At 32.4% G+C, this 14899-nt stretch overlaps 5 protein-coding genes and 1 non-coding gene across 6 annotated transcripts; 4 read left to right on the top strand and 2 right to left on the bottom strand.

The window, feature by feature from the left end:
• Positions 1-96: 96 nt before the first annotated feature.
• Positions 97-3781, top strand: RO3G_06322 (uncharacterized protein; the record flags this gene model as incomplete). The annotated part of the gene is made up of 11 exons (XM_067660912.1): positions 97-340; positions 403-460; positions 508-568; positions 623-683; positions 777-1028; positions 1083-1343; positions 1396-1514; positions 1582-1624; positions 1685-2395; positions 2682-2909; positions 2964-3781. The coding sequence occupies 11 exons, from the start codon at positions 97-99 to the stop codon at positions 3779-3781; spliced, it is 2856 nt and encodes a 951-aa protein (XP_067517013.1).
• Positions 3782-4129: 348 nt separating this feature from the next.
• On the top strand, positions 4130-4200 carry RO3G_19067. The gene has a single exon. It is a non-coding gene; the product is annotated as a tRNA-Gly (tRNA).
• A 3885-nt stretch (positions 4201-8085) lies between these two features.
• On the bottom strand, positions 8086-9439 carry RO3G_06323 (uncharacterized protein; the record flags this gene model as incomplete). The annotated part of the gene is made up of 8 exons (XM_067660913.1): positions 8086-8156; positions 8455-8560; positions 8609-8683; positions 8735-8867; positions 8924-9015; positions 9074-9196; positions 9255-9264; positions 9345-9439. 8 exons carry the CDS (start codon positions 9437-9439, stop codon positions 8086-8088), a joined length of 705 nt encoding a protein of 234 aa, XP_067517014.1.
• Positions 9440-10249: 810 nt separating this feature from the next.
• On the bottom strand, positions 10250-11128 carry RO3G_06324 (uncharacterized protein; the record flags this gene model as incomplete). Its single annotated transcript, XM_067660914.1, has 3 exons — positions 10250-10320; positions 10379-10620; positions 10671-11128. 3 exons carry the CDS (start codon positions 11126-11128, stop codon positions 10250-10252), a joined length of 771 nt encoding a protein of 256 aa, XP_067517015.1.
• A 254-nt stretch (positions 11129-11382) lies between these two features.
• RO3G_06325 (uncharacterized protein) lies at positions 11383-11911 on the top strand (the record flags this gene model as incomplete). The annotated part of the gene is made up of 3 exons (XM_067660915.1): positions 11383-11423; positions 11484-11525; positions 11767-11911. The coding sequence occupies 3 exons, from the start codon at positions 11383-11385 to the stop codon at positions 11909-11911; spliced, it is 228 nt and encodes a 75-aa protein (XP_067517016.1).
• Positions 11912-12208: 297 nt separating this feature from the next.
• On the top strand, positions 12209-12933 carry RO3G_06326 (uncharacterized protein; the record flags this gene model as incomplete). The annotated part of the gene is made up of 2 exons (XM_067660916.1): positions 12209-12392; positions 12578-12933. 2 exons carry the CDS (start codon positions 12209-12211, stop codon positions 12931-12933), a joined length of 540 nt encoding a protein of 179 aa, XP_067517017.1.
• Positions 12934-14899: the final 1966 nt, after the last annotated feature.

A 14899-nucleotide genomic window follows, 5' to 3' on the forward strand; every position in this document is an offset into this window, starting at 1 on the left:
CTTAAAGTGACTGCAGCTCCTTTTCTTTTCTTTTCTATTTTTTTCTTTTCTTTTTTTTTTTTTTTTTCCCTTTATTTTCTATTTCTTTCTTTAACCATGTTTAGGTTATCAGCCTTAAAATCAAAAGCACCTTCACGAAATACGCTACTTCGATTAAGTAGTTTTCAACCAACTAAATACTTGAGTCCAACAAAGACAACGGCAGCGTCCATTTGTGTTGCGACACGGCGCCACCAAAATCAATTTCCTTTTATTTGGAAAGCAACCGCGTTTATTGCTACTGCAGCTTTGGTTAACGAAACAAGTGTAGGACAAGTCTTTGCCTTAGAAGAAAATGAGCGTAAAGAAGAAAAAAGACATTTCGACTTTAATATGAAAGAAACTGAATTTTAATTGTTTTAGCGACAGGAGATATCATTTGTCAAGCTATCGTTCAAAATGATTTTAAGGCCTTAAAACGGTAAGTAGCAGATAATGGAAGCAAAGACTAAGCTAATGAATAAAAAGAATGGCAGAGCATCCAAACTTCAATCCAAATGTCTATCATAGATATGGTTGGACTCCTTTGGTAAAAAGAAAAAAATTAGCAACGTAAAAAATATGCAACTTAATTTTTGTGTAGCAAGTAGCTGTTATTCAGGACAACGATCAAATGGTCAAGTTTTTACTTGAAAAAGGAGCAGGTAGACACAAATAATAATAACGTTAATAATAATGTCTTCTATACACTAATTAAAGTAAAAAGATCCGAATTTACAAGACCCATATTACCCTAGATCTCATCAAGCTGCTAATACACGACAACTGGATTTCTCTAGAGATTTATTACCGTACCGAGATTATAGAGAATACACACGCTCTTCATTATGCAGTGATTATTTGTAATCCGCAGATCGTCAGTCTGTTGTTGAATTATATGGCTGATCCATTCGCACGTAATTCACACGGCCTAACAGCTCGAGAATATTTATATTATGTGGAGAGATATACTGGAGAACAAAATATAGAAATTGAGGAAATGTTGTATAGTAAGTACTCGTTTGATGAATGGTAGAATAATGATTTTGCTTATATTTCTATAGAAAAGGAAGCATCATACCCAAAGGATAAAGCAGAACATGATGATCGTGTACGTAAAGCACAATTACAAAAAGAAAAAGAATATCGTAAAAAGCACCCATTAGAAGATGCCTTGAAGAGCCGTATTGTTGGACAATTAGGGCCCATTTATGCTTTAGCCAGTGCCATTCGCCGTAAACAAAACGGCTGGCATGATGAAGAGCATCCACTTGTCTTTTTGTTCTGTGGCTCTTCTGGTGTTGGTAAAACAGAACTTGCCAAAGGTATTTTTTTTTTATTTTCTTTATAAAGCTTAACCACTTAATTTCAAATAAGCATTGGCACAAAATTTGCATGGAAAACAAATGGACAAAGGATTTATTCGAATTGACATGAGTGAATTTCAGCATAAACATGATGTGTCTAGATTTATTGGTTCACCACCTGGTTATGTTGTAAGTTAAAAGTCTAACAATATAATATATAAAGGCTGTACTTAATTTTACCATTAAATAAAAAAAGGGCTATGACGAAGGTGGACAATTAACAGAGAAGCTAAAAGAATGTAAGAATAAATTAGGATAAAGAAAAGACTTTATGGTCACTCACTTCTTTCTTTCTGTAGGCCCTAACGCTGTTGTGTTATTGGATGAAGTTGAAAAAGCACATCCAGATGTTTTAACAATCATGCTTCAATTATTCGATGAAGGACGAATTACGGATGGAAAAGGCACAACAGTAGAATGCAAGGATGCCATCTTTATCATGACTTCTAATTTAGCGCAACATGAAATTGCTGATGAAGCAGAGCTCTTGCGACTTGAAGCCTCTGTATCATCTGATGCTCAAACCACAGGCGTCGCGACCGTTGCACCAACAGATTCAGGAACAATTAGTCAAAAAAAATTGAGTGAACTTCAAGAAGAACAACTGAAGCAGGGCCAGATCTCCTTGTCTCGTCAATTCATTGAGCATACTATTTATCCTATCTTGTATCAACACTTTAAAAGAGATGAATTCTTGGGTCGTATTAATGAAGTGCTTTTCTTTTTGCCCTTTAGCGATGATGAATTAAGAGAAATCACGTCTCGAGAACTCTCCAAGTGGGCTGAAAAGTCCAGAAAGAGACATGGTATTACGATGACTTGGGATGCAGATGTGGTCGATGTCTTAGCTGATGGATACAACATCAGATATGGTGCTCGTAGTATTAAATATGAAGTGGAAAGAAAGGTTGTGAATTTGATCGCAAAAGCTCATGAAAATGATGAAGTATTGGATGGTGGACGTGTTCATATTGTAGTTGAGAAAAGTTTGGATGTAAAGGCACGTATCTGTAAAATAGAAATCCCTGAGCGCGGGGGTGATGATAAAAAGAAGTCTGGCGGTTGGTTTGGAAGCAAAATTTAATAAAGTCTAGATTTCCACCCCCGTCAATTATCTTTTCCCTTTTTTATTTTATTTTTTTTCTTTTCTGGCTTGAATGTTGACACAAGCAAAGTTCATTCCAGTACTCAATAGAGCAGCTTGTTATCGTAATATAAATCTTACCCAACCTTTTAGAAAAAATGGAACACGCAATTTATCTACAGTGCATAGACTAATCAACTACAAAAACTTAGCACCACTGCAGCAGCATTTCAAGCAAAGAATCTGTTCTTTACCAGTTTTCTATCAGCAAAAACATTGGACTTCTTCAATTGCAACAGATAATAATCAAGGATCAAAAGAATCGCCTCGAGTACTTTACAACAATTGGCTTGATCACTTGCCTTCCAAAATAGCCCCCTATGCTTTTTTAACTCGTATAGACAAGCCTATAGGTACTTGGTTATTGTTCTGGCCCTGTGGTAAAAAAAAAAAGTGTTTGCTAAATTCAAATAAAACTAACTAGTTAACTATAGCTTGGAGTATTTCTATGGCAGCTTATCATTCAGGCAGTTCTATTGTAGATGCTGCATCAATGATTGCCTTGTTTGGTACAGGTGCTCTGACCATGAGGGGTGCTGGATGTACAATTAATGACTTGTGGGATAGAGACATTGATGGTAAAGTAGAAAGAACAAAGATTCGACCTATTGCTGCAGGATTGATCACCCCTAAGCAAGCCGTTGGGTTTCTTGGTTTACAACTTTCTGTTGGTTTGGCCGTGTTGACCCAATTGAATATGTATAGCATTTTATTAGGAGCAAGCTCATTATCACTTGTTATTACCTATCCGTTAATGAAAAGGGTCACTTACTGGCCGCAGACTGTCTTGGGGCTAGCATTCAACTGGGGCGCTTTACTAGGCTGGTCTGCTATGACAGGCTCTCTTGATCTCTCTGTAGCCGGCCCTCTTTACTTGGGTGGTGTTTGCTGGACATTAGTATATGACACAATCTACGCTCATCAAGACAAAAAGGATGATATCAAAGCAGGCGTTAAATCGACAGCTTTAAGATTTGGAGAAAAGACACCTCAATGGTTAACAGGATTTTCAACTGCATTCGTATCGCTCACAGCTCTATCTGGGTATATGAATGGACAAGGATTACCGTTTTATGCAATCAGTGTATTAGGAACCGCCTGCCATTTAGCATGGCAATTGAAAACTGTCAACTACAACAACCCTGCTGATTGCTGGGCAAAATTCAAGAGTAATACTTGGACAGGCGGAATCTTTTGGTCAGGTATTCTTGCTGATGCAGCCTGGTCGTCCACATTATTTTCAAACATTTAGAAAACTATCTCATGAAAATATTTGTAATAAAGTACAATAGTATGGTTTATCAACACATAAACTCTTTTCCTTTATTAAATCATTTTTATTTAAAAAAATAATATTTCATTTTCCAAGATAATTTTAAAACATTGAGCTTCTCAAAAAAAACCTTCATAAAAGCGCGCTAACAAAGCAGACACCATTTTTTTTTATAAAACGAAAATAGTTACGCTCCATTTTTGGGTACGCAATCGTACTAACATACATTTTATTGGCCGAATAAAGCTAAATCCGGCAACGTACTTACCATATATGGTAATTTTATGTGAATAAAAGGATTTTAAGGTTCGATTTTTCAACAGAAAAGCGTTCTTAGTTTAATGGTAGAATTTCACCCTTCCAAGGTGAAGGCCGGGGTTCGATTCCCCGAGGACGCATTATTTTTTCATTCTGAACGTAACATTGTAAAGATTTATTTTTGTTTCTTTTTACTTTGTTTTGTCTCAAAATGATTACTTTACCATTGTGATGTGACAAAGAAGTCAAAAAATGAAAAAAGTCAAGAAAATGAAAGAAGTCAAAAAAATGAAAAAAGTCAAAAAGAAAAAAAAAATTTAATACAAATATCCCAACTATTTAGATGAAGAAAAAGGACAGTACAGTTCTACTCACATTTTATTTTATATATTTTATTCAATAAACAGGCAACCTTCTCATAAAAAGTTCCTGATCCCTTTATTTTTTTTTATCTTTACCTTTATTTGATCTTAATTAAAAGATCTGGTGGTCACTACAGTACCTTACTCTAAAAATTTCAAGAAAAACTTCTCTAAAACACACAACCCAAACCAAACATACTACAAAATAACAGTGACAAAGAAGTCAAAAAATGAAAAAAGTCAAAAAGAAAAAATCAATGTCATTGTTGTTACGAGAATGATGAAGACATCTATAAAATTTTGGACGGTACAACTGACTTTGAAATCGATTTACTTCAGTAATTTAACTGAAATACACAACATCGACTCAAGTAAAAATATCGACTTAAGTAAAAATATTGACTCAAGTAAAAATATCAACTTTATTTCCTTTTCTTTTCTCTCTATTATTTTTATATAAATATCCCTATATCTTTTATTTCAATTTACTTCAGTTCACTTATATTCACTTCTATTCAATAAATAATCTCTTAAAAGACAAATATATTTTTCTTATTTTATTACAAACAAGTCGAATTCCCTTGAAGCAAGTTATCTTCATTGTATTCATTTTATATTTTTATTACATTTCTTTACATTTTACTTTACAAATCAAGTTTGATCCACTTAACAAGATCTGGTGGTCACTATATACAAACAAGCCTATAATTCAAATTACTTACTCTTATTGGATCTCAATTGACCTAATACTTTATCTCAACAACTTATATCAAATCTATCGAAACCCGAAAGCCTAACGAACCTTGCATCATATAAATATCCTCAACATTGTAAAATCTTCAGCCAACTTCTTTTATATCCTTACACTTTACTCAATAAACATGATTAACTTTACGTATATAAAGCTCCTAATCTCTTATTTTACTTTTTCTTTATATTATTTTATGAAGAAATATTGTATTGATCTTACATATAAAATCTGGTGGTCACTACTTCATCAAGTTTCCGCTTAAATTCTATATTGAACAACAACTTACAAGGCAATCTTAACCTTAGAACCAAGCTTTATCTCTACTTATCCCATAAATCTACACAAAATTACAATGTAACACTATTTATTTCAATTATTTGCTTAAACTCTACAACATACAACCTCTTATAAGGCAAATTTAACCTTATAATTATTTTATCAAGCAAATTAATCTCTTTAGAACCCTTAATTTACAATCCAATACAAAAGTAATAACTCTACCTTTCTCTTATACAACGCTCAAATATTATATAAAAATATGTGATCTTTTCATCTGCCACTTGACTTTTAACTATTACTATTTAACCTTATTCAAACAAATCTTAAATGTGTTTTATTATTGAAACTTTTTGATTTTTACTTCATTATAAAAGCAATGTAATTTCCTTGAAGTCAGAAATTCTCATTGTATCCCTTTTTACTCGAATCAAGTTACTTTATCTTTCAAAACAAGTTTGCTATACTTAAAGTAGGTTCGCGTGCTATAAGTAACTACCGGATCTTACTACTATCTTTATTCCCAATCCTTTTATACACAAAGCCTATCAAAAAAACTTATATCTTTAAACCTATAGACTGAACCATATTATCAATTTTACAATGCAAATGAATGGTCCACAAGTTTATTCGCAAATCGAACATAACCCAATGTTGTAAAGCAGATGTATTCTATAGCATATATGACCAGCAATAAAATTGTCAAACTATAGCCTCTTGAAAATAATACAATGAAAGACACTTTTTTACAATTACGAACTTATCATACAGGAATTTAAAATTAAAAGTTCATAAAAACTCATTATGTTATCTCTTTTCAAAATTTCCTTTTTGTTAACAAATATTCGTTTGAAAGAAAAATTATCTCTTATTTTTCTTTTAATTTTGACATAAAAAGTAAGAAGTTCTCTGAAGCTAATATACTTCATTGTAATCTCTTCTTTAATGTTTTTCTTTTGCTTTATTTAAAATAGTTTAGTATATTTGACAGAATTTCGTGGTCAAACTCTACATAAATATTTGATCATATGTCAAACATACTCCAAAACTACTCTGCTTCACACTACAAATATCTAGTAGCAACAAGTTACCACAACATTAATTAATAAAGAACTGTTGTTGTTGTAACGAACTCAATAAGAAGCAAAATTCCAAAGGAATGAAGATCAAGCACATACGCCCAAGTGCTAGTATGCATAAATAAGCAGACATAGTTTATTATACTTTATTGTTCTTTTACACTTTATTGTATTATTTGCGAACTCACTTGAAATATTTATATGTTCATAAAATTGTTATACATTTTTCTTATTTTATATAGTTATAAGGTATTGTAAAGAATTTGGCCTTGCCTTTTACAATTTTTTCTTTTTGCTTGGAAACCCTATTGCTTACTGATTTAAATTTGTTTATAATTTATTTTCCACAGATCAACCATTACTTTCAAGGCCATGTACAGATTCGAAAGCAGGTAAATATTTAGCATTTTGATATTCGAAGAACCCGTCTATTTTCTTATTTTTTAAAATAAATCAAGTAAGTTTTATAGGCACATTTGACTCCTTTTACAATTACATATAATTCCTTTGAAACTATATTACTTTCATTATAATCTCTTGTTTTATACAAGAAGCCCTTATGCTCATGTAGAGTTTAAATAGGAAATCAGAGACTTTATCACATAAAGTTGAAATATGCATTAAAAATAAAACATGTGTCGAAATCAAAAGACATCTCAAACTTTTAGCCATTTGTAAAATCTATGGAAATTGTAATATAATTAAAGATTATCTACTTCTCTTGCATCTTTTGAAAGTTCAGCAACCTTTTTTATAACAACTAAGAATCAAATCCTTTGAAACCAATTATCTTCATTGCATCTTATTAAAAACTCAAATTATAACTATTATCTTAACAGAACCGATGTACTTCAAACAGGAGTTGTCAGTAGTTCCTGTCTAGAAAAGGCTTGTTTATGCAATACTAAAATGTAAATAAAGCTATTATAGTGTATATACTACGATCCTGAGCAATTCCAAACCTAATTTTACAGAAATCAGATATATGTAATAGATTTCATTATTATCCTTAAAATCGAACCATGTTTTTTCATCCGCAAAATATAACCTTTTCTTTTTGTCCTCTTTTCCATCAGCAAGAATAAGGAGCCACTTGATGAATAAAAACAACATCTTAATCCCTTTTATTTCGCTTTACTTAAAGTACATATTGACCTAGTTTGCAGTATCCAGTAGTTACTTATCACAAGCTATACTTCTTTGGAATAAAATTCTTTTTAAATTGATCCTATTTATCCTCGCAATGTACCAGCTTACAATTTGAAAAATTCACTTTCATAATTAAATCCTATCTTTATTTTTGAATAAATACAAATTATCCTTATGACAGCTTTAATATTCCATTATAAAGCCAAATTTAATTTTCTTAAAAGCAAATATTTTTATTGTCCTTTTTTTTTATGTTTGTTATTTATTTTACATAAATCACTTTATTATTCTCTATAAATCGACTTATTTGCAATATGTGGTGGCCGATATGTTAAGAGAACTAAGCCAACCTGATCTCATTTAGATACCACCTGCAAACTACATCTAAAAATCCTATTTGTGCAATCCTTAAGAGACTAAGCTTGGAAAGCCAAAGCCAATGCTTATATTGTGATTTAGCTTTTCCTTGATTAAAAAGCCTATTTATAGATGTTATTAAATTCCGACGCGTAAGATCCTAAGGATGGTTCTCAAGTTCACGAAAAGAAACAAGTGAATGTTTGCAGAAGGAAAAGCTACTCATATTCGTGAAATATTTAAATGCATTTATAAGATCTATACACAAAGCTATATCAAAAGTCATTTACTATTCTATGCTCAATTGCATTTCTATAGACTTTTTTTTTTCCATTCTACAAATTCATCAAATAATACTGGCCCTACATAAGGAAAAGATGGATAAGCTAGGATTTTTTATAGTAAATTTCATTTTCTTACAGGATGAAACTGCATCATAACCTGAAAGATCTTCAGGTATGCTTTTACAAAAATCCAGTAGACTTGCCCATTGATCCTTGTTGATCACCTTTACTGGTTTTTTTTCCTTTTTGTAATTGTGAGATGGTATTGCTTAATTTTTTTTTGTGTTTACCTCAATAAACTGTATAAATGACTGAACGATAGGATATCTATTGACTAAAAGTATCTGCCAAAGAGCCACAGCCACCTTGAACAGTAGATAAGTTCAGGTTTGAAAACAAATAATTCATGACCATACCTCTGTTTGCATACTCTTTTGGCCTTCTGATTTTGCATAGGGAAAAGTATAAAGGTATATCTTTTTGAATAAACTCTCATCTTTTTCCACCAGCTTCTCTAACGAATTCAATTCTTTCTTTAACTTGCTTTCACTATCAATGCTGTTTATAAAGGATGAGTGGTGGAATATCCTAATAAGGAAACTCACTTTGATTCCTTCATGCCATGATTCCATTCTTCCATAGTTATGTAACCCATTCTACTACAATTCATTTTCCATGCTATTAATATCGGAAAGATCTACAATAAATAAAAAGTTGGTATGTATCGCTTCTTTATTGTATAGCAAAACTCTTACACTCTCAAGCGATACATCAATGTCTGAAAAGAAAGTCTGACAGCCGTCGGGACCAATGATATTTGTGTTGTCTTGATCTTTGTATTTGTTAAACCAATTCTGACAGACTTTATCAAATGATTTCTAATAAATAAACCATTAGAGGGCATGTATCTGCTGTAAAGACACATTTCTTTTATACCTGATCTTTGCTGCATAATGTTGAATATAAAGCAAAATGTATGTTTAGATTTTATAAAATCGTTTCTTCATTAAAATGATCTTTCTTTACCTCGTCTTTTGTGTTTTCTTGGTGGTTCTTGTTTTTTTAGTTGTGATCGAATTAAGCTCTCCATTTGTAGATATTGCTTTGCGTTTAGGTGGCATTTGGAAAGAATACAGAAAAAAAAAGTTTTAGGGAAATATTATGACCGAAATGAAATACCGGATCTTTTTTTTTTTTTTTTTTTTTTTTATAAAAACCCCTCTTCTTGTTGAGCATTCAGCCATCTACCTTTGAACGTGACTAGAAATGATCAAAAATCATCATTTTTTCCCTTTAGAGTTGCTTGATTGTAAGCATTGAATGTTTTAATTAATATATAATCAGTTGTAGTTTGCTCAAATATATTGTCAAATAGTCGTATCATTAGCATGATCCCTGAAGGGAAGATGCTTTCTCTGTTATAAACATGTTAATTTACTTATCTTGCTAAATATTATTGTTTTGAAAGATATGGAACACATTGATGAAAGCTGCTTTTATTTAAAATCATTTCGCTTTCAGGATTAAAACATATATTGACATTTAGGGGTTTTTTTTTATCACTTCTTATAAGACAAGCATGGTTTACATGATAGTTTTATTTTCTAAATATTAATAATAAAAGAGGAAAGGGATTAGTACTACTGTGCTATAAATTATTAAATAAAAAAGAATGCAGTGAAAAGAGATGTTGTACAAAAATGAAGATGAATAGAGCAGTGAGTTACTGACTTTTTTCTGCTGATTTTGCCTTTGCCTTTGTTTCTGCTTTAGCTTTAACAACTTGATGATATTCTGTATTCAAAAGTCTATCCCAAAATGTAAAGAAAGGTTGAGCAAAGTTAGTTTTGATGCCGTGTGGTTGATGATGAATATCATGACTACGATGCAAAGTTTAATTTCATGCTAATCACTTTGTTTAATAATATTTACTAAATCACATTGTTCCCAAAGCATACAGTTAAAGGATCCCAAGGAAAGTAATAACCACAATGATCGTTTACTATTGGAAAAGCTGAGTTAATCAACCCAAAATCCAATTTTACTTTTTTCTTGCTTACCTGTTTTTAACGTAGAAAATGTAAAAAAGTACATGCCGAGACGAGGTGACATGCCTGTCAGTTCGAATGCAAGAGCAGCACCACATGAATCTAATAAAAAGCCTTCCAAGGGATGGTTGTAAAGTGCACCGAAAGCATAGGGAACATAAAGACGATGATGATGAGAGTGCATGTATTTGTAAACAAATTTAATAGTATGTGCCATACGGTGAAGTACGTATTGATGTGTGTCAACAATAAACCTATTAAAGAACATGAGCCTATTTTTCCAAAGCACTAATCTTCATCTTACATGGCGATAAAGAATTGAATAGTAGGTACAAGAAAGTTTTGAATAAATAAACCAATTTGGTTAGCTATTATATATCCTTGTTTATCAAGGGTGAATTGATTCACGATAGGAAGAACAAGTGTAGAATACTTCACAATAGCTTCTTCATACTTTAACTGGTCTGCAGCATGATCCACTCCTTTAAAAAGAGCAATACCAAGTATAATTTGAACTACATGCTGAAGAGCTACCATTACCAAGACTTTTATAAAGGAAACCTTGTTACGCTTTTGATCCTCTGGCGAATGAATTCGGTATTGCTCAAAAAATGGAATGTTCAACTTCATTAAAATTTCGTAGAAAGTGCATTGTACCCAATAGACAGTGATAGGTACCCAAATAGCCATTACTTCATCTTCCCATATATCGAGAGAAGATATTTTTGAATAAAAATCTACCTTTTGATAAGTTGAATTCATTGAAGAAAAAGATGAATAAAAAAAGGGAAAAAGCTTATTCAGTTTTTCCGAATAAATGGAGATTGAATATATTATGAAATTCCTATTCTTGTACATTTTCAGATTCCGCATATATTTTCTGTCGAAAAATCTAAATGACCGATGATAAATGTTAATCACAAATTTTGAAAACAGCCGTAATATTTTCAGGATAATAATAAATAAACTTTTTCACATTTCCCTCATAATGCGTCTTGATAAAAACCACAGATAATATGAACACTAACCATATCACCAACATTAATGATGATTTGAAGTATTGTAGTATCTGGCATATCATACTAGTATATTAAGCAGTAATTCTTTTTGTTATTAGAACTTTTCGTGCGATTCCTTTACCAGAGATGGCAAATACATTGTAAAAGTAGTTGACAATTGCATTAGTGCTTGTTCCTATCCGGATACTGCTAAGCTTTACAAGCATATCTTCTTGACAAGTCGTATTACACGAATTCCTTTCTCTTTGTGCTTTTCCTATTTGAGCCACTTTTTGATGACTTGCCAGATGCTGAAGACAGCTGCGATATTGATGAAGCAGAAAACCTTCGTCTTGCTGAATACCTTGAAAATATTTAGAAATATCACAGCTCGTTTAACAGCATCTATCAGCAGAAAATGAGCAAGATCAAGTCTGGTATGCGTATGCATACATTGAGTAAAATGGAAGACGCCATGAAGAGATCTGTTGCCAACGTCAGTGATGTTGATGAGAGCTCTGCTTCTCTTCCTCCTAGACAAAGATAACAATTTTTTTTTTCATATAATATTATTAAATAAAACTTCAAAAATTTCATCTCTCAAGTATCAAGTAGAATATTTTAATGTTTTTTTCAAAGCCTTTTCATTTTTTCCCTCTGGCTAGCATTTATCGTTGGTCATTTAGATTTATTCAGTTTACACACGATTTCCTTTAGTGATGACAACTAAACCACTAACTGGGTATTTTATTTTTTATTTTTCATATTTTTACCTACATCCCCCCTCCATAATAAAAAAGTTAGTTATATTCATTACTTTAACACCATCGTATGTTTCATTATCATGCTTAACATTCAATCTGCTTTCGCTTATCGTACTGTTCCTGACTATGCAGAAGAAAGCGTTAAGCTCTCACTTCAAAATGAGATAGAGTATGACAATTGGTATCGTAATGTTGCATCTCAATCTGGTTGTTGGGTTAAACATCTTCCTGTTAAATCAACTTTCTATGTTTGTGACCATGCTGGTAAAAAATAAAAGTGCTAAAAAAGAACCTGCTGAAAATGACTCTCCCTCGTCTGCCAAAAGAATCCGCACCTCTGTGAAAGTTAACTGCACGGCTAAATTGAACAAATACTTCTTGAATGATAACTCCATCTCTGTGGATTATGTTTGGAAACACGTTAATTATGACCCCCCATGATGTTAAAGATATTGCACAATTTCGTCTGCCTGCTGAGGTAAAGCGTTGGATTGAAGAACATGTTGATGATGCTATCGACACTTCTATCGATAATGATAACTCTAGTTCTGTTGCTCTTCGTTGCGAAGAATATGTTGAAGATACTGAAAAGTATTTATCAATGTATAATTCAATGGTAAAAAGAAAACTCAATGAAGTTAAAGGAGATGTCGAAAATTTAGACCAACTTTTAAGTAAAGTCAAACGTGATTGCTTTGCTTCTTTAAGTGGTATTGGTGTATCCTCCCAAGCCCTTCCATCTAAACAATCTCAACATACACTGTCTTTCTCTGCTTTTTTTATTATTGTCATTTATATTTTATAAAGATTAAATTTTGTTGTTCATTTATCATGAAGATCAATTTTTTTTCCAAGTCTTTCGAATTTATTTAACAACATTCGTCTGAATACTCAATCATTTTTCTTTCTATCTTTTTTTATTTTATATATTGATTAACCTTGTAGTTGATATCACACATTTCTGTATATTTGCGAATGACGTTCTTCATTATGCTGAGTACTCGAAGTTCACCCGAAAATTATGTCCTGCAATGTCATCTGCTCATGTCAACAGAGCTTACAATCTACGGCTACAACGAGGAGCCTCTGCCTTCAGTCGAAATTGCGCGTCGGAATAAAGAATACGAATCACTAATATTCCTTATGAAAAGGATAACGAGTCAAAGCCTTTGATGATACAGTTATTTGAAAAGTATGGAAGCATGTTGGAAATAGGATTCCATCATACAGTGGATGGTGGATGATTTAACGGAAGAGGACATGTTATTCTTGTTAAGGATAAAGTAAAAAGTTATGAACCTCTTACTCCTCAAATTCCATCTTGCGAACAAGGCTACTACTTACATATTGCCTGGAGTAATATGCAGTATTCGCAACCTTTGTTATGTTGATGGTCATACAAGAGTAAATTGTCCAGTTCTTCTTCGTAGAAGAAAAGCCTGTTTCATCTGTGAAAGTACTCAACGCTTGAAAGCCCAATATCCTGACGCCCTATGGGATCGTAAGGGGAGACAGGCAGCAACCCGCTGCTCTTGGATGATAAACACCAATGTAGAATCGACGAACCCTGAAAAAGAAACACTTTTATTGAACAACCCTGAAGAGATGGATATGGAAATATTAGCAAAGGATAAGAGTAAACTCGATAGTACATCTGTAACCAAAGACAAAAATGAATTCCAGGAGGCCATTTCTACTTTAGATTCAGTAGATGATGAGGATATTGATCGCAGTAACTTACCTACCCAAAGTGATGGAGATTCGAGTCAAAAGAAAACGGGCAGAAAAGAAGCCACCAAGAGGTTACTACATCCATTTGTCACATTTAATAGCTTCTCTATTAATATATAAAAACGTAATAACTCTGAAGCATTTACACCTACTTCAACTGTGGAAAGGGCCAAGAAGGATCAGCCCTTTTGATGATAGTCCAGAAGTAGAAGAAGATGTTGCATTTGAAGAAAAATTCGTTGAAGTGACTCTGTGCCAATAGGGCCATCACAGCCCTCTACTAACTCCAATCTATAATTATTATGAATAATCATAGTAATAAGGTTATATATACGAAGGTAGGCTCAATTAATTGCAGAAAACATTATCAAAGATACTACTGACGTACCTTCGTGCTGGTAAATTGACCAATGATTAGTGTACTTAATCGACTATTAAATGTTATTTGACATAATAATTTGTCAAATTTAAAAGTTTTAGATTTTACAAACAAGTATACAGTTAGACTTATAAAGGATCGATTGGAAGCTGATGAGCTTGAAAACTTCAGCCAGAAAACTCAAATTGTGACCTAGACAGCAAAAGCGCATGAATCATCATTTCTTTCATCAGTTAAAGGCTGTGCAGATTCATACCGTTCTTTAAGAGTTGTGAGTCAAACATCTTCTACCCCACCACATCAATTTGTCGTCAGCGTGCATTATAATATATTGGCCATGGAGTCCATACTGACAAAACTTGTAAAATCATATTTTTTATATGTAGTGTGATAATTTGCATGAACTAATTTCTTCTTTTATTATTTAAGCTTAAATGTCTTGAAATTTGGTGGCTCATTGATTACTAAAGAATACTACGAGCGTACCTGCGCTATTTTAGTTGTTGTCCCAATTCTTTGTGCATTATTTATGAATCGTACCAAATTGTCAGCGAAATAGTTCGAGATACAATAACTATACAAACAATCACCTTTTTGACAACATTTCTTTTTACAAAAAGTTTAAGGAACCAATAGCGCCTGCTGAGTTTAGTGGTTCATT

Source organism: Rhizopus delemar, genomic scaffold (assembly GCF_000149305.1).
Source record: "Rhizopus delemar RA 99-880 supercont3.4 genomic scaffold, whole genome shotgun sequence".
Lineage (NCBI taxonomy): Eukaryota > Fungi > Mucoromycota > Mucoromycetes > Mucorales > Rhizopodaceae > Rhizopus > Rhizopus delemar.